The 17,371-nt window shown below is 42.8% G+C and overlaps 1 protein-coding gene across 2 annotated transcripts; it reads right to left on the reverse strand.

Annotated features, from left to right (window-relative positions):
* Positions 1–45: 45 nt before the first annotated feature.
* On the reverse strand, positions 46–16,908 carry MIOS (meiosis regulator for oocyte development). Of its 2 annotated transcripts, none has more exons than XM_075211757.1 (11): positions 16,788–16,908; positions 14,445–15,767; positions 11,361–11,459; positions 10,501–10,758; positions 8,891–9,060; positions 7,639–7,704; positions 7,100–7,258; positions 4,983–5,135; positions 3,725–3,929; positions 3,052–3,181; positions 46–699 (listed from the first exon to the last, which is right to left on the reverse strand). In XM_075211757.1, exons 2-11 carry the CDS (start codon positions 15,745–15,747, stop codon positions 603–605), a joined length of 2,640 nt encoding a protein of 879 aa, XP_075067858.1. In that variant the 5' UTR covers positions 15,748–15,767; positions 16,788–16,908; the 3' UTR covers positions 46–602. The 2 variants fall into 2 exon arrangements, with proteins under 2 accessions (XP_075067858.1, XP_075067859.1); XM_075211758.1 differs by lacking the exon at positions 16,788–16,908 and adding an exon at positions 16,522–16,667.
* Between the last annotated feature and the right edge of the window lie 463 nt (positions 16,909–17,371).

The following is a 17,371-nucleotide window of genomic DNA, read 5'->3' on the forward strand; positions in this document are numbered from 1 at the left end:
GAGTACAATTAGGATTACAATTTGTTAAACAGCACACATCCCACATTTTAACTGATTATACTTTTATTTAATGGTCCTAAAATCTGCAAAGAGGAAAAGTTACTTTGATTTAAAACACATTAATGTTTGACAGTGTTTTACTCCCCTTGTCTATAATGAGCACTTAGGAGTCCTGTATGTCAGATTAACAGTAATCAAATAATGAAACGCACAGAAACCAATAAATTGCGTCAATCTGTAATTGTTCGAAAAAATACATTCCACATTCATTTTTAACAAAACGAGTCCTGCAAGAGGCTGCTTATTTTATTACCTTGCAGGTCTACTTGATTAATTTTTCTTCCCAATTCACACTTACTATACAAATCCTTCATAGCAAAATATTGAAGTGTAACACAGCGGTGTAATGTTCTACCCCTTGTAACATCGGCAGTGTCAGAGCACAGCGTCTATAGTCCACAGCGTCTGGTATCTGCTCCTCCTGCAGCAAGAACTGCGTTTGTCAGAGTTGATGGAGACAATGTTTGGCTGCAGTAACCTGTGAATCCCTCTCTCTAGCAGAATCCGGTCTCGTACAAGAACGTCCTTGGCGAGGGTCTGAATTACGGCTGCACAGTCTCTGCAGGAACAAGGTTTCCTGTGGTATCCAGCTGCATACATTTACAGGAGCATGCCGACACCGGACACTCCGTATGATCCCTGCAAACCAGTAGCAATAGGTCACTGCACAAATATACACAAAATACATAAACTGGTAAATGGACAGTATTATCTATGTTGCAATGCATAGGCAAACCGAGGGGGGGCCCTAGTGCCTGGAAACCCCCCTCCGAGCCTGGGGCACTGTATAATTGAGGTGGCTGGACCCTGCCCCCACTTCACTCGGCTCTGCAGTGCATGCAGCATTGCCCATGTATATTATAGGGATAGGAAGAGTTGGAGAGCAGCCCACTGGTGGCGTGGCGTGGAACCCCCCCCCCCTCTACAAATCCTGCGTTTGCCCCTGTAATTATGTTTTGATATAGCCCCATGTTCACCAAAATTGATTGTAGATTCTTCCTCAGTTTGAACCCATCTTAGTTCTGCTAGAAGTTTAGTTAAACTTACACAGGATCTGTACATTCCACTGAAGTCTGTGAGCAGCATATTGTTGACTAAAAGGGACATTACGCTAAAAAAATTACTATAGTAAATCAGGTTTTGTAGAACTCGTGACGATTTTCAAGAGCTTTTGTTTAGTAAACCTGGAGTTTTCTTTTCACCGAGACAGACGAATGACAATCGATGCCCAAAAGATCTGTTGCACAAACACAAAGTGTATTTTGTATGGAGTGTGTGTGTGGAACTGTGCATTAAACAGCAAGAACCTCGTCCCCATCACACTCATGCAGAATCGGATATTAGTGCAACGGGGTGGTTGGAGGCAAAGATTAGCTCCTGGACAGAGTGAACCTTGTCCTGGGAAAGGAACACTCTCTAAAGCACAGCAGTGAGTGGAGGACCAGGAACAGAGGCAGACATTGGGAATATAGACCGTTAGTCCTCCCATATTGTGATATGCGATATAAAGCCTTGATATTGGCGACCTTGAAAGCTCCTCATGGCTTGAAGCGACTTTCTGGCATTGCTCCTTTGTTGAGGGCATTAAGATCCAACAATTCAGATGGCACCTCTTCTCTATGGCACCATAAAGAGATTGGAAGAAATACCTTTACCCCTCTGATGATCCAGGACACTGGGAAGTATTTCTATGCTCAGTCTCTGGGAGAGGAGGGGAACACGTGAGACAGAAATTGTCCAGAGGAAGCTTTGAAAGGAAGATCGAATAATCCCACTGATAACCAGGAGTTGGACACAAAGCAAACCCAGGATTTACCAAAGCAGAGGAGCCCAGCCCTTATCACTTCCACAACCCCAGGACCAAACCAGGAGGACTTCTCACTGGCTTTTTTGGGGCTGTGAGACCCCTGAGTGGGTGGTCTGGGGTCTCCAGGACTGATCCTATAAACTGCTGGGCAATGAGCAGAAGAAAATCTTGCAGCAGAATGAAACTTGTTTAGTTTATTCTGAGGAATAAAGAGACTGTTCTAGCCCATAGCAAGTTCCACCCCAAAGAGTCAGCATTGACATGGAAATCTATTGGAATTATTGTCCACCGACCAAGATTTAAGCCAGAGAATTGGCCATTAATTTACTGAATGTTTATTCATATAGCAAAAGAAAAAAAATCCTCCGTTAATTCTGTAAACCCTTTAAAACTACGTGAACACGAATGTTAGAAACAGAGCCGAGACCTCTGTAAATAACAGGTGATTGGAGAGGTGATGGCAGCTCACAGGAGGTAACAGATCTGTATGGAGACACACTGGTCAAAGGGCACTTTACCATCTTACCAAATTGTATGGTAGAGACGGGAGCAATTAGAACATGAAGACAGAATACCACCTTCTGTTTGTTACTCATCAGTGAAGGGCAAAGGTTTATTTCTCATCATGTGAAGCGCTATACAAGAAACTGAAACACATGAAAAGGGATCCCAAACATTTAATCTCCCTAGTGTATGTATAATTTTTTGGGTATATTGTATGTAGTGCAAACATATTCTACAGTAGGATTGTATGCACAACATTTATACTACTTCATATGCTGAGCAGGAAAGCCCAATCCTACACTGAAGGGTCCCTAGCAGGACCAAAGAGTCTGCCTATAGGTAAGTTTCAGTCTCAGCACTTGCCCATGTGGGTAAGGCATACTTAAAGGCCACATAAATGGTGTTCTCAGAAGTGACAGCTTCTGCAACAGATACTTATTGGCATATAAGTATTAGGGACTAGTTTAAGTCTCCCTAACCCCATCAGTGAGGTTGCTTAATTTAAAAATCATTTCCGTGCCCAACTGGATCTTATTACATTATGGTGGTGATGAATGGTTCAGCACACACAGTTTATAGACAAGAATTAGATTATTATATGTGCAGTGACCATACATTAGTATCGTACGTTACGTCATGTTCTAGTGTTTAATCTTAGTTTACAGACAGCAAATCCTCACCTGAACCAGCTCATCATGTGCCCAGCGTGCCCGCCATGTCGACAGTTGTGGCACCACGTGAACCAGTTGTTAAACTGCGCCACTTTCTTCTCCTTGCTTAGATCCACCTTCTCATCAGACTTCGATGCTCCTAGACAGAGAACAGGTCTATTAACGGAGACACGGCATAGCACACAGCCTTCATTCTACAGGGCCAGACAGCAGCGTTATGTACCCGATGATACACTGTCTGGGATTGGGGCTTACGGTCACCTAGTGAAAGTACACCCGTCGCCACCCTACAAAACAGCGCCGCCATCGCTTACAACCAATCACTAAGAAGAGCGGGGTTATACTTAATTACAGCAACGCTATTTCCTGCAGATCCTGATAGTGACAGCTGGAAATCGAGAGCAACTACTCTGGGGATGTGGATGGGGCATACTGTAAATAATGTACATTGGGTCAGCTTTCACTTTACTGTATTCTGTAAAAATACCCTTCTTAACTTTGCTTGTATACCAAGTAGTCGCCATATGTATGTGTTTTACTCATCACGTGCAGATGCACGCGTTTAATCCTGTGTATTCACAGAGGACCATGCTGACCAACTGTACAGTCCTGGATCAGTGAGTAAAAACACACAACAATGTATGAAACAGAAACATTATGTAAGTGTGCCCCCCAACGTTACCAGGACTGCTGGAGATCGGATTTCCCATGTTAATGAGGCAGAGGGCACAGCGAGGGAGAGGCTTGCGGCAGCCGGGGCAGCTGGTGAACTTGGACTTGGTTGGCGACCCGCTGACTCCGTACTGACTGAATCCGCGGCCTTGGTGAGGCACCGATGAGCAGCTGTAAGAGATGGATTTACCGCAGAAATTACAGCTCACGAATACCTGGTGGGGAAAAAAATAAAAACACAGACATGAAGTTAAAATAGGAGCATTTAAATAACAAATAATAAAAAAAAAAAAGTTATATAGAATACCAAACAAACCAAAAAAAGTTGTGTGTTGTAAGCCCAGGGGGGAGCCAAAACGCCACTGTAGAAACGCTATCTGGAGTGACAGAGCCGGCATCCTGGTCTTAGGACCACCAAAAAGAACAAACAGAGCTCACAAACGCCTCTGTCCTGGACAAGAGGATCCGTAGGCAGTGCCCATAACCACTGAGAGAAGGGCAGCCTGCTTAGGGCTCCAAGCATGGCACCACCAACTCTTCGTTAATGAAACTACCTTAGGCTGAAATAACCACCCTGTGCAGAGCCGTGTGTGTGTGTGTGTGTGTGTGTGTGTGTGTGTGTGTGTGTGTGTGTAAAACCAAGGGATGCCAGTTCGTTGACATGGTTATTAGAGACAATGACAAGGAAGCACAGGGCAACAGGGACTCAAAAGGAGATCAACGTGGAGCCGACAGAATAAGGTTAAGGTGAAACTGCAAGCAGCATGCAAATACATAATACATTCAGAAAAAAACATCTGAAAAGCTAATGTGCCAAGTACTTCTCAGGTATTAAAGTGAATTAGGTCACTGTGCGCTTTACAAGCAATAGACATGTGGTCCGTGTGTCCTGACTGCGTCACATATATAGTGCACATAATAAATAAAAATAATGCGGCCACTATTATTACTTGATCTTATCGCTTAGGTCACAACAAATGAAGCTCATCTCTTCAAAGGGACTTATTCACAAAAAAAATAATAATTTCATTTTCCTCTGATTTTCATTAAAACCAATCAATAAAATGTACCGAATTTGCAGGGACAAAATAAAATATTTTTGCCGAAATATTTCTACAAAATATTATTTTGCAGCATCACCAGGGTCTATTGTACAGCAGCTGTTTGGTTTCATGTCAGATATTTGTCGCGATATCACTGAATTAGCTCCAGTTCTAGCGGTTTCAGGTTACACAATGAAACATTTGTTCTCTTACTGACAGACCGACCTGTGCTAAAGGTTTGGAGCTGGGATCCAGTTTGCTCCGATGGATGTCAAACTCTGCTCTCTTGTGCCAAAATCTCCAGGCATCCAGTAGGTTCCTATAGTTCTCTATCCAGTACTGAACCCGCTCGTCCTTCAGGACATCAGACGGAGAACCCTGAACATAATGACAACATTTGTTAATGTAATAGCATAGATATACACCCATGACAGGTCATTGAAGTCAAGAAAAACGTTGAGCAGAGAGCGCCAATGTTTCAGCCAGGACGGATAGTGACCGTCCTCTGTAGATCTGTGACGGTATATACGTAGACATATATTTATAAACCAGCGCTTGTTAGTATGTATTGTGTTACAAAGTGTTGTTACCCTGAAGAGGGCGGATATTGTTTCCCACTAAGGCTGCAGTAAGGGCCACAACAAAGAAAAGGGAGTGCACGTGTTTGACATAATTATGCCCAGCTGCCTGAATGACAGGTCGGCGTCTTTCCAAAGTATTAGTTTGTGATCAAAGGACTAGAATTTGGTTTATATAATTTTTTGTGCGCATAGTTTTGTGGTGGATCACTAGGTGTAATAAAAAGATATGAAGCCAGTTGAATTGCTTGTGTCTGCAAGTTGTCTTCTATCCTGAAGGACAGTGCAATTGTAGATCCTGATACAAATATTACCCAGACATTTGAAAAAAACTGCAATCATTGTAAAAGTACTTCAGCCACAGGTAGGAGGTTATAGAGCATTTTACATCCCAGTAGATAATTTTTCCCATATCAATTTGATCCAAAACAGGGACAGATTGCCAAGACGGACATGGACTTTTCGGTCAAAAACAGATATGTAGAAATACTAGTCCCTGACTGTCGCTGTCGAGCAAATTGTAGATCGCACCAGTATCGCTGCACGTCCCAGGAAGCATCATCATCAATTATTATATAGCACCACTGCAGCGCTGTACAGAGAACTCACTCACATTAGTCCCTGCCCCATTGGGGCTTACAGTCTAAATTTGCTAACACACACAACACACACTAGGGTCAATTTCTTAGCAGTCAATTAACCTACTAGTATGTTTATGGAGTGTGGGAGGAAACCGGAGCACCCGGAGGAAACCCACGCAAACACGGGGAGAACATACAAACTCAACACAGATAAGGCCATGGTCGGGAATTGAACTCGTGACCTCAGTGCTGTGAGGCAGAAGTGCTAACCACTACGCCACCGTGCTGCAATTGTCTGTGAAGCATCATGGACCAATAGACTCTAGGATATGGTAGCCCAACATTATATTCCAAAAAATACACTTTAAAACAAACAAAAAACACCAGACAAACAGAAATAAATAGAAAAGATCATATACAGTACATAAAGTGAAATACAGAAATAGAATATGATGGTAGCAGAAAACCTATAAGTATCCATTTAGTCTGCCTTTTATTGTAATATTTAGATACAAGTCTTAATAGCAATATGTTTTCCCTGTGCATCCTTGAATTATTTCACTGTACAAGTCCCGAACACAACTGCTGGGTGATTCCATGGATCCATCACCCTTTCTGTAAGAGTTTCACAGTGTGTCCCTTTGTCCTAGGAATCCTCTTATTGGCAATATACGGTCATCCTGATGTCTATTAATGCCTCTCTCTCCTATCAGCCCTGTCCCGGCTCTCCTCCTAGCTGTGACATGTTCAGCTCTGATGTCTTTCCTAGTTTTATTATGAGGCCCATGCATTATTTCAGTCGCCCTTCTCTGCTATTATTAAAGTCTTATGGAAATTGCACAGTGACCTTACCAGTGACAATATAACATCACACCTCATTGTGACAATACCTCTTCCTATACAGCCAAGTATCCTACTGGCTCCTCCCACTGCGTGCTGACCTTCATATCAGCCAAGTATCCTACTGGCTCCTCCCACTGCGTGCTGACCTTAATATTAACACTATAACTCCAAGGTCACCATCTGTGGTTACTGAAATCACATCCTCATTTATTCTGCATTCTTTCAGCTATCTGTGTCCCACAAGCGTTATTTTACATGCAGACGTATTAATATACTAGAAATGGCTTAAAAGTAATATTCTAAACAGTATATATAATGGGCAATTACAGTATGGCCTTACCTGTAACATGCAGTAACTTGCCGTCTGAACGTCACCTGTTCTATCAACGTAACTCTCTATTAGGTCCACTCCATCCTTGGTTAATCCAGTGAGTAAAATCCCTTCCAGGTTTCCAACATCCTTCATATCTTGGGTAAGTTTGTCGATATATTTAATTAACTGCAATAAAGAGCATAGAAAGCTTTCTTTCCGTTTCTACTAGGAGTAGGTGACAAGGCCACTAATATGTAAAATCTCCATGTCCGTCATCAGAAACAGCAACAAAACACATCCCAAAGCCTGGTGTCCATGGCTAAACAACGGACGAGAATACTTATGTTACTTAAGAGAGTGTAAGTCAGTTTCAAGCGACTACAGATGAGACACTCTGTCCTGCATTATTATCCCCCTCCTCTTACTTGTTTAACACTGGGATATTTAATGCTATGAACGGGAAGCAGATATAATGGAGAATAAACACTTTAGTTCATGTAAGTCAGTAATAAGCAGCTTTAGTACACGCAAATGTATAATTACTCTGTAAGCAATTGTTGTCTCACCTGAGCGTCATTTAGGAAGAGACAAGCGAAGGCCACGCGATCCCTCACTGCCATAGCACATTCAAACTGAAAACACAGAAGCAAAAACGTTATGTGAATTTGCTGGACGTCGGACACCCCTTCTGTCTGGCTACATCGCAGTTTAGCCAGGAGACCAATCTGATTGTCTGCGTATCCCTGAGGGTAGACCCTGTGTGGTCAGGTTTAGTAGATCCAGACCCTGTTACTTATCCATAATAACAGAAAGACTACAAGCAAGTATGGCCGAGTAATGGAGATGAGTGAGACAAACTGAGCAGTGATCTGGTTTAATCATGCACAATGGAAAACATAATTTTAAAATAAGTTACAGGCTATTGCTAGGGAGAACAGCTGCAGACAAGATGCCTCATTTGCTCTGGGTCACACAGGGCAGCAATACAAGTGCAGGTTAATGAAGGTTGCTGTAGTGGTAAAGTGGTTACAAGGTAAACAGAGGTGAACATGATTTTATTGTATATTTGTTAAAGGTAAGCCGGATTCACATGGGTTAAACCTCCCGCTCAGCCTGAGCAATGGGCAGACCGAGATCCGGCCATTCAAGGCTCAAATCGAGCCGCCAGATTCTCTTCCGGCTTCCACTGAGCCTTTTAGTGCGGTGATCCTCTGACTGCGCAAGCAAGATAGTGGCCATAATCTTCTGACTGCATTTACTAACATGTCCGTTAATTATCCGATTGATTGATTGTGATTGGTTATCAGGCACTGCTGTCGTTTTAGGGCTGCATATATTGATGTCAAGTCAACGACCTGATGTCACTGCAATGTGTGTGGCCAGAATTAAATAAATAGATAGCTTTCCAAAGGTGAAATCTAGTAGAAGCAATGTTCAATATATAACCGCTCAGACCAACGGGAGACAAAAAGATTCACCAATCCAAAGTCACAAGCATAATTATCTAATTCAAATCTACTACCAGACCAAGCCCAAAGCAAGGTTCAAAAAAGAAAACCACATCCAATCCAGAATAAAAGCCAAACAGTGTCCTCCCATTAGGTGGGTTCCTCGTTCGCTAGAGGACGGTAATTCAGGTACGCAGGTCAGGCTGTTACAGATGCCAGTAGTGCATTACAGTGCTGGGGATAATTTTAGGGCAGAGTGGGCCTTGTGGGTACTTACAATCACACTATCTAGTGCGGACTGGTCAGATCGGGGACAAGTTATTCTAGATGCACCCCTAAAGTTATGTGTCCTTATGATGCCCAAACTTACCAGAACAGTGTCATAGCAGCCAGGGTCACTGGTGAGGAACGCAAACATGACCGCCAGGTACGGGTTCCTTAGCTGTATTCGGAGGGAGCTGCACATTTCCCTCCACAGAGAATTCTTCTCATCCGTATAACCGGACAGCGCCATCGCCACAACGTTGAGGTTCAGATCTCCTGCAAGGATCAATTCCAAAACAATACGACATAAATTATGTGATTTTTAAAAACCTTAAAACACACTTTTATTTTTGTATTCTTATGAGTTTGGGACAAAATACAATGCCTTTAATTTCATCATCTATGAAAAATGATGATCACCTGTAATACATAGTGAGGATTTACCTAGATGACTTAAAAATCATAAATGTTATATTTTATTGCACTATATCAGCGTTTCCAAACTCCAGTCCTCAGGGACCCCTAACAGTGCATGTTTTCCATATCTCTTTACTGGAGCACAGGTGTATTCATCACTAACTGACACATTTTGAAAGATCCACAGGTGGTATAATTATTTCATTTGTGACCTGGAAAACCTGCACTTTTAAGGGTCCCTGAGGACTGGAGTTAGGAAACAGTGCTCTATACAAACCTACAGTGGCATTGTGTACAAAAGTTATTCCGAAGAAACACTATTAGTTTGCTTCTGTACCACAATACAACACTTCAGGGTAGATTTACCAAACGTTCTAAAAAGTAAAAGTGGAGGTGTTGCCCATAGCAACCAGATTTTAACTATGATGTATCTAGCCCAGGGGTCAGGGAACTTTTTTACCTTTTACCCCCAAATATATTTAGATACGCCGACGTTAACTCCTTGATTTGAAAGGAAGGAAATCATATATTATTAATTATTGGAATTCAAATTTTTATTGAATCTATTCAAAATTTCTTTGAAAGCTTCAACTTCAAAACTTTAGGTTTTGGAGAAATGATGTTTCTTCATTTTTTTATACGAGAGCATCAATATTGGGGCATTTTGATGTCAGAGCAATTTGGATACAGTCTTCAGCGTCCAATCGATTTCTCGGCTTTGTTTTTATGTTCATTAGAGTGGAAAATCCATGTTCACAAAGGTAGGTTGTTGCAAAAGGCAGCAACGTTTTGACTGCCTCCTCATGTGTAATTTTGATGCCTTTGCAGCTGTTGACATCCAAAGATATGACAGATCTGCTTTGTTTTCAAATGCAATACGTGCTTCATTATTGCATCGAAGCTCAAGAAGTGCCTCTGCCAACCCTTGAGGTTCTTCTGGTACAACAGCAATTTCACATTTAAAGGGGTCTACAATCCAACTGACAGCATGTGAATCGGCAGCATTACCCCCAGGAATTTCATTTTTACCCCATTTGGGGTAATTTACCCCTGTTCCCTGACCACTGCTCTAGAGGATAGCTAGAATCTGGTTGCTACAGGCAACACCTTTACTTTCCTTTAAAGAAGTTTTATCAAATCTACCTCCTAGTTTTCAGCGATACCCGACAGCCATGTATTCCTGCTGTAATTTCTCCCGGCAGAGCCCCATGTGGTTCTAAGCCCCATTGCTCCCCAAAGATCCAAGAAGCAGAAAATATTATAAGCGGATTTAAGGAGGCTGGAATACAAATTGCCAACCTTTCCCCGTGGACGCCCCCTTATTAAGGATTTGTATGGCACGACGGATATCCAGGTTAAACAACGCAATAGCGGCCGCTCTCTCCCATTCTCCTTCCTGTTCCAGCGAGGTCAGAAAAGGCCCAATATCGACGTCCGTCCCCTTCTTTCTCCAGCCGCAGAGCTGCAGGGCCAAGCAGCGCTCCTCGCTGATGTAATGCACCACGTCCGCTTGTCGGTCAGAGCCGCTCCAGTTGTTCCGGATGCTCTCCGCCGTTCCTATAAAATGACATCTCATTTAGGAAGCCAAACATTAACGCCTACAAACTTTGCAAATTAAAGTTTATTAATAAAAAAAAAAATATCCCTGACCTTGGGATTATTATATAACATTATAGCCACATTGGACTTGGGACATTAAATGTAACAATAATTCCATTTGGCCACCCTAAAATAAAGTTTAATTTGGTTAATAATAACATCAGTTTTTGTCACAAAACAGAGGGGATAAATAATAAAAAAAAAAAAAAATGATGTTATTTAATACACAAATACTCTCACAATATTTTCCATTATACTATTATTTGTAGCTTTTTCATACAGGGCTGTATATAATAGTGGATAGGTCTATGTAAATAGACTATACGTGCATTGTATTCACAATTCAATACAAGAAACATTTGTATCCTTTCTTATTGCAAGCTACTGCCCTCTATTATCGCCCATTTCCAAAAACTATACAGCTATCCACAGGGGCCAAGCAACAGAATCACTTCCTAATATGCTCCCCCTAGGTGGGCAGGCACATTGGACAGATTAAGAGACATGACAACACTACGGCTGCAGATGACATATAGCCAATATGACTTTAATCCTCTTACCCATTGATGATTTCACTATCGTTTTAATACCGTTGTACACCGATGATCCCTTGTTGCTTGACGATTTTTGTTCTATGTCTTCAGCATACTGCTTCATAAGTATTCATGTATATAGGAAAATAAGGTATATGAAATCACGCATACAATACGTAACAAATTCTCTTTCAAAAATAGACTATTGTCTCTGCATAAAACTATGGTGGAAAAATTATTTTAATTTTGTTTTACTACAATCTGAAATAGTGAAAATCTGCGAGGCATTGCTCACTTGGTACCCTGCCACTAACGGGAACGAACACCCTTTCAATCCACAGCAACTCTACTCAATGGGTGGCGAGTCTGAAACTTGTCTATAGATCTGTCCGTGATATTGATAGTGTGTACGAGGAAATACTGCACCCGATTGGATGGCGACAGCCAATTAACTAACTTTACACTATATGGCTTTGGAGAGATCATTGCTAATTTGCTAACCAAGGAGAGGGATACTAGAAATCGCTACTAAACGGACATCTCATCGAACACAGAGAAAATGCAATGTACAGAGAAGACACTTAGCGCTAGTTCAGTGGTTGAAACTTTAATTCAGCGCAGTGTCTCTTTCTCTCATCTATTGATTAATACCAAGCAACAGTGATCGATTGGTGGCTCTTCATGCTGGAGTTTTAAACCCAGTAAAGTAATGACGAATTGGTGGCGGTAGTAAGGTCTATGTCGTCCCCGTGCTAACGTTTGCCCCGGCAAGCGGAATAACGCAGGAGCATGCAGCCATTAGAGCAAAGTAAAGACGTCTGGTAGAAACTGTTGTATCATTAGCGTCTAAACATTTGACAGGTTACAGGCTGTGATCATGTACCTGGACCCCAAAGTGCCTGCACGGTGGCTAAGTGGTTAGCACTTCTGCCTTATAGCACTGGGGTCATGAGTTCAATTCCCGACCATGGCCTTATCTGTGAGGAGTTTGTATGTTCTACCCGTGTTTGCGTGGGTTTCCTCCGGGTGCTCCGGTTTCCTCCCACACTCCAAAAACATACTGGTAGGTTAATTGGCTGTTAACAAATTGACCCTAGTCTGACTGTGTGTGTGTTAGGGAATTTAGACTGTAAGCCCCAATGGGGCAAGGACTGATGTGAGTGAACTCTTTGTGCAACGCTGCAGAATTAATGGCGCTATATAAATTAATGGTAATAATAATAATATCAGACCCCTACTGCTATACCTCAGAGCCTTCACAACCTAACCCCTTTCTTTAGATTAGTAACCTAGGGCCTTTAAACTGGTGTCACACACGTGTTTTAGAATCAGCATATCTATGCAGCTTACAAATACTCAAAGAATTAGAAGTGTAATCAGAATCTCTAGCATCTTTATCTGCGAGGGACAGCGCTATGATACAGCGTTCCCGCTTCGGAGAAGGGTGAAGATACAAACTTACAGTGTTAGGGGTCACCTCTGCCCTCGCCTTTCTTCCCGGTATTTGTAAATTCACATTTTGCAGAATTTATGACCTATGAATAAAACTGGGTTTGATGGCTGTATTCATCCCGCTGAGTGTTTAGTGGCAGCACCAAGAACGCTTAAGGCCAAAGTCTGCAGCAGTAATGTGCGGAAGTTGTGGAAAAATGTGGAACAGTGCAAATATTTTGTGTAAGTAGTTCCACATCTCGCTCATTTCTATTCAGTGGCTTTTTATCGCTTATGTGCGAGATAGGAAGGAGTTTCACATTCATTCCAACAGACCAGAATTTCAGCAGCTTCTTTTATCTGGAATGTCATATACGCTACACGTGAGCATTAGAAGTGTTGGAAACAGCTAGTGAGACAGCATAGAGCACATGCAGAGCGCATCACCGCATACATGAGGTGGAATTACAGTTCATCACCACAGCAGGCTGAAGACTGTATACCGATGCCTCTATCACGTCAGCACGAGGACGCCCTATGTAACATAATGGTATACATCAAATCTCATAATATACATTTTGCGCTTACCAGTAACCTTTTCTCAGAGACTGTAGAGGGGCACAGACTGTGGGTTATGTCTCACCCCAAAGCAGCAGGGAACTTTCATCTCCTATAACCCTGCATCTCCTAAGCAGTTTAGACAAGAATGTTAAGGGGAGCGTGGTAGATGGGCTGCTCTGTGTCCCCTTATAGCCGTATCGAAAAGTATTTAACGGCAAGTACAAATCACAAAAAAAAAATAAAAAAAAAAAATAACCTTCTCGCTTTTAGCTGCGGATGGGCACAAATGCTGAGATGACCCAAAGCCATTGTCAACAGGAGGGGAGAAATGCTTAAAAAAATCAGCTAAATGCATCCTCATCAGTGGCGGCAAAGTCCACCTTTTAGAACTTGGAAAAACAGAACGCGGAGAGGACAAAGTGGTCACTCCGCAATCCTGGTCTGCTAAAACCCTGCGACTCATCATCCAAGAACAATAGTCCTGTTGCAGAATAGGCCCATGAATAGCCACCAAATCTTATGTATATCAAAAAGAACAAACTGAGCGCACAATCGATGAAAATCCTGTGTCCTGAACTAGTAAATACACAGACAGCCCACCATATATAGAGAGTGAAGCACTGACTTAGATATCTGAGGATGCAGGCTCAAGGATGGCAGTATCAACTGTTGGTTGAAAACAGGAGCTTTACTAAATCATATACCCAATTAATTTTATATGAATATTTCCCCATACACGATTCTACATCAGGCATTGTATCCCCAATTATTCACCTTTGTTCATACCACTCTCAGGACAGATTTTTGACCTAACACTTTGGGGGGAATTCAATCAGCCACGAAGTGTCTCCGAAAGGTCCGTGAGACGCTTTGCAGCGGAGATATGATGGAAATCTCTGCACATTTTTCCTTGCACCCCATAGAGGTGCACAAAAAAATGAGCGGAGATTCCTACCGTAATTGCCGGCAATGTTGCAGAGCGATTCCTGCCCGGCACATCACCAGCAATTGAATTCCCCTCTTTCCCTTGATTACAAATACAATATTTCTATGTTTGGCTCAGGTATCTGCCTGTTTTAATGCCTAATGAGAACGAGTACAAAATATCTTTAAGGATATAGTGCAAAGTGTACCAAAGAGATTTCAGCTGGGCGTCTTCATGCCCCGCCAGTAGGTGGTTTCTCCAGACCTGCTCGGTGTCCAGACCATACCTGGACAGAGCTCGGAGCCGCATTTTAGTGGCTATATCTCTATCCAACGAGCTGTCCTTCCCTTCCTCTGTGCATTCATACAGCTGCCTGCTGCACGCCCACATCAAAGACGTGGTAGGACTCCAGGCCAGAGAAATCCGCTCAAACACGGTGAAATCCGACATCGTCCGGTTGGGAGTGACGACCACCATTCGGTTCTGACTAGTCGGGTGCCATGCAAATGAAGCAATGTAGTTATCGCAAGGCTGGACGCTTCTTTCTATAATAGTTGGCTCTGTTTCATCTCCGATAGGGGTGGGAGTGTGCTGCATATCATACAGTCTGATTATATTACTGTCCCGGGTTAACGTGGCTAGTAATCCCGTTCTTGTCGGGCACCAAGCCACTTTGCTCAACGGCTTTGGCTGTTCCGTGAGAGTCAGCACCGGTTTTTCGAATTTTCTAAGGTCCCAGATTGCCACTTGCCCTTCAAAGAAGGACGCTATCCTATCATGAAAATGTGGGTCCACAGTCACCCCTTGGACAGCTTTGGTATTTACAAACATTTTCTGGTTTGTGTTTCGGAGGTCGAATATAGCCAAGTTACGATGCATTCCGGCCAGAAGCAGCTTCTGGTCTTTCGGAAGCCAGCAAAGAGAAAGACAAGCGTCGTTCTGTCCTAGTTCGTAGAGTGGCTTCGTCACCACTAAACTCGATTCGCCATCACCAGTGGAAAGTCGAACTTTCTCCATAGGAAAGGCGATGTCTGGAGTGTATTTGCTGCTTATATCCCAAATCAATACGGAAAAGTCAGCTCGGTGCTTGTCCAAGCCAGCCGCCAGCCAGTTACTGTCCAGAGGATTCCACGCAAGGGTGTTACACTGCCGTGCGTGCTTGGGAACAAATTCTTTACCAATCAAGTCCTTACATTTGGAGTTGTGATCCTGGCCTAGACTAGTCAGTGCAATTCTACCATTGGCCTGACCAACCGCCAGAAGGCATTCTGGGTCATATTTCGGATACCAAGCCACACATTTCATATACGGCGTGTCAGAGTTTATAGCCAGCAGGGTTGCAGTAGTCTCTTCGGACAACCGTAAGGATCCAGCCTTGAGCTCGGAGTTGGTGCTGGCTGCCGACTCTATGTGATAGAGGCTAAGCTCTGAGTCGCAGACCACGAACCTGTCCACGTGGTGAGGAGCCCACAGGATGTCAGGCTTGCAGCCGCTCATTTTTACAGCTCAAGAGAGCACTAGAAAGACAAAACACAATATAAGCTAAAGGTAATGTTATGGTGAATGTAGACAGACAATCAAAGATGTATATTGAAATAGTTTTTTTGCTACATATTCCACTGTTTCGCATACAATGCACTGCCGCTCTGAGTTGCATTTCATTCAACTTGCATTTAGCAGAACAAACAGTATATCAGACAGTGATTGAAAAAGTATAATTGATACAGGTTGCATGTGCCATTCAACTAGATGTTGGGGGGGAAATATAGTGAAAATGCAGTTGAAGGAAACGCTGATAAACACTCGCTGAATGTAACGCCAGGGCATCGCTAGGTACCTGCTACTGTGTCTGTATGCTTAAACTGTCATAACATTTTGTAAAATGATATATGGGAAAAAAAGTGAGATTGAAATGGATGTGTCATTTTAATTCTTTTGTACATTATTTTATTATGTTACTCCTCTTTAGTGTTTTCAATAGTTTGTATTATATAACCTCATGGGTCGCTGCTGTAGATTAAGAGGTTTAGTCAATTATTATCCTCACAGATAACATATTAAAAAAAGAGCTTCAGAACAAAACACCATTCATCATCAGCTATACATAATGCAAACTGCAGACATGTTCCCTATATAATAAATTACAAATGCAGCTTACAGATTTAACATACCCAGACAATTCCAAATACAATAGTATACAAGGTATGCAAATACATATATTATATATATAAAAAAAATAGCCGTTGTATGCCTATATAACAATAAACTCACATGCATGTGGCACTGTCACAGCTGCAGGCATGATGCATGTATGTGAAGTTTTGCACATGTGCCTTACATGTGTGCAGTTATCAATGTCTCATGGCCTCACCGTCTATGTGCACAAAACAGAACTAGGTGACCCGTGGCGCCCCAGCTGCCTTGGAACTACAAATCCCAGCATGCCCCGCCAGTCTCTGGCTTCCAGAGGCCTACTGGGACTTGTAGTCCCGCACACAGCTGGGCACAACGACAAGCTGCACGGCCCCCAAGGTTACCTGTCACTGGAATGGCGGCGAGCACAGGCCGCTCGGGTGTCCCGGGTGACTCGGGTAACCACCAATCTCCCCCTTTACCCGGGTTACTGAGTCAGAGTGGGGAGGAGGGGACGTGGTGACGTCATCACGCAGCGGCGTCAGTAGGTCAGGCAGGGGGGGGAGGGTCCTGTATGTGTCTATGAGACCTGTCAGTCACACACAGTGATACTGGTTATTAGTGATGTCCTTTATTGTATCAATAAGTCATTATAATGCTGGGTGCAATATCAGCTCCCCATTACATAGACACTGAGAGGAGGTGTGATTCCATCTCCACTGGTTTTGTTTTGCTAATTAATACTTATTACAAAATGCTATGTGCAGCGTGAGCCCTGCATGACATACACTGGGCTATGGGCATGTAGTTTGTGCTGAATGATATTGTTACTTATTTTGTAGTGTTATCACAGGGAAGTTGCTGTTTGGCCACCATCTGGCTGTTTCACAGCCTGTTTCCATGTTATGTACATCTGGATCTAAACATCATCATCATCATCTATTTATATAGCGCCACTGATTCTGCAGCGCTGTACAGAGAACTCACA

This window comes from Mixophyes fleayi, chromosome 5, assembly GCF_038048845.1.
Source record: "Mixophyes fleayi isolate aMixFle1 chromosome 5, aMixFle1.hap1, whole genome shotgun sequence".
Lineage (NCBI taxonomy): Eukaryota > Metazoa > Chordata > Amphibia > Anura > Limnodynastidae > Mixophyes > Mixophyes fleayi.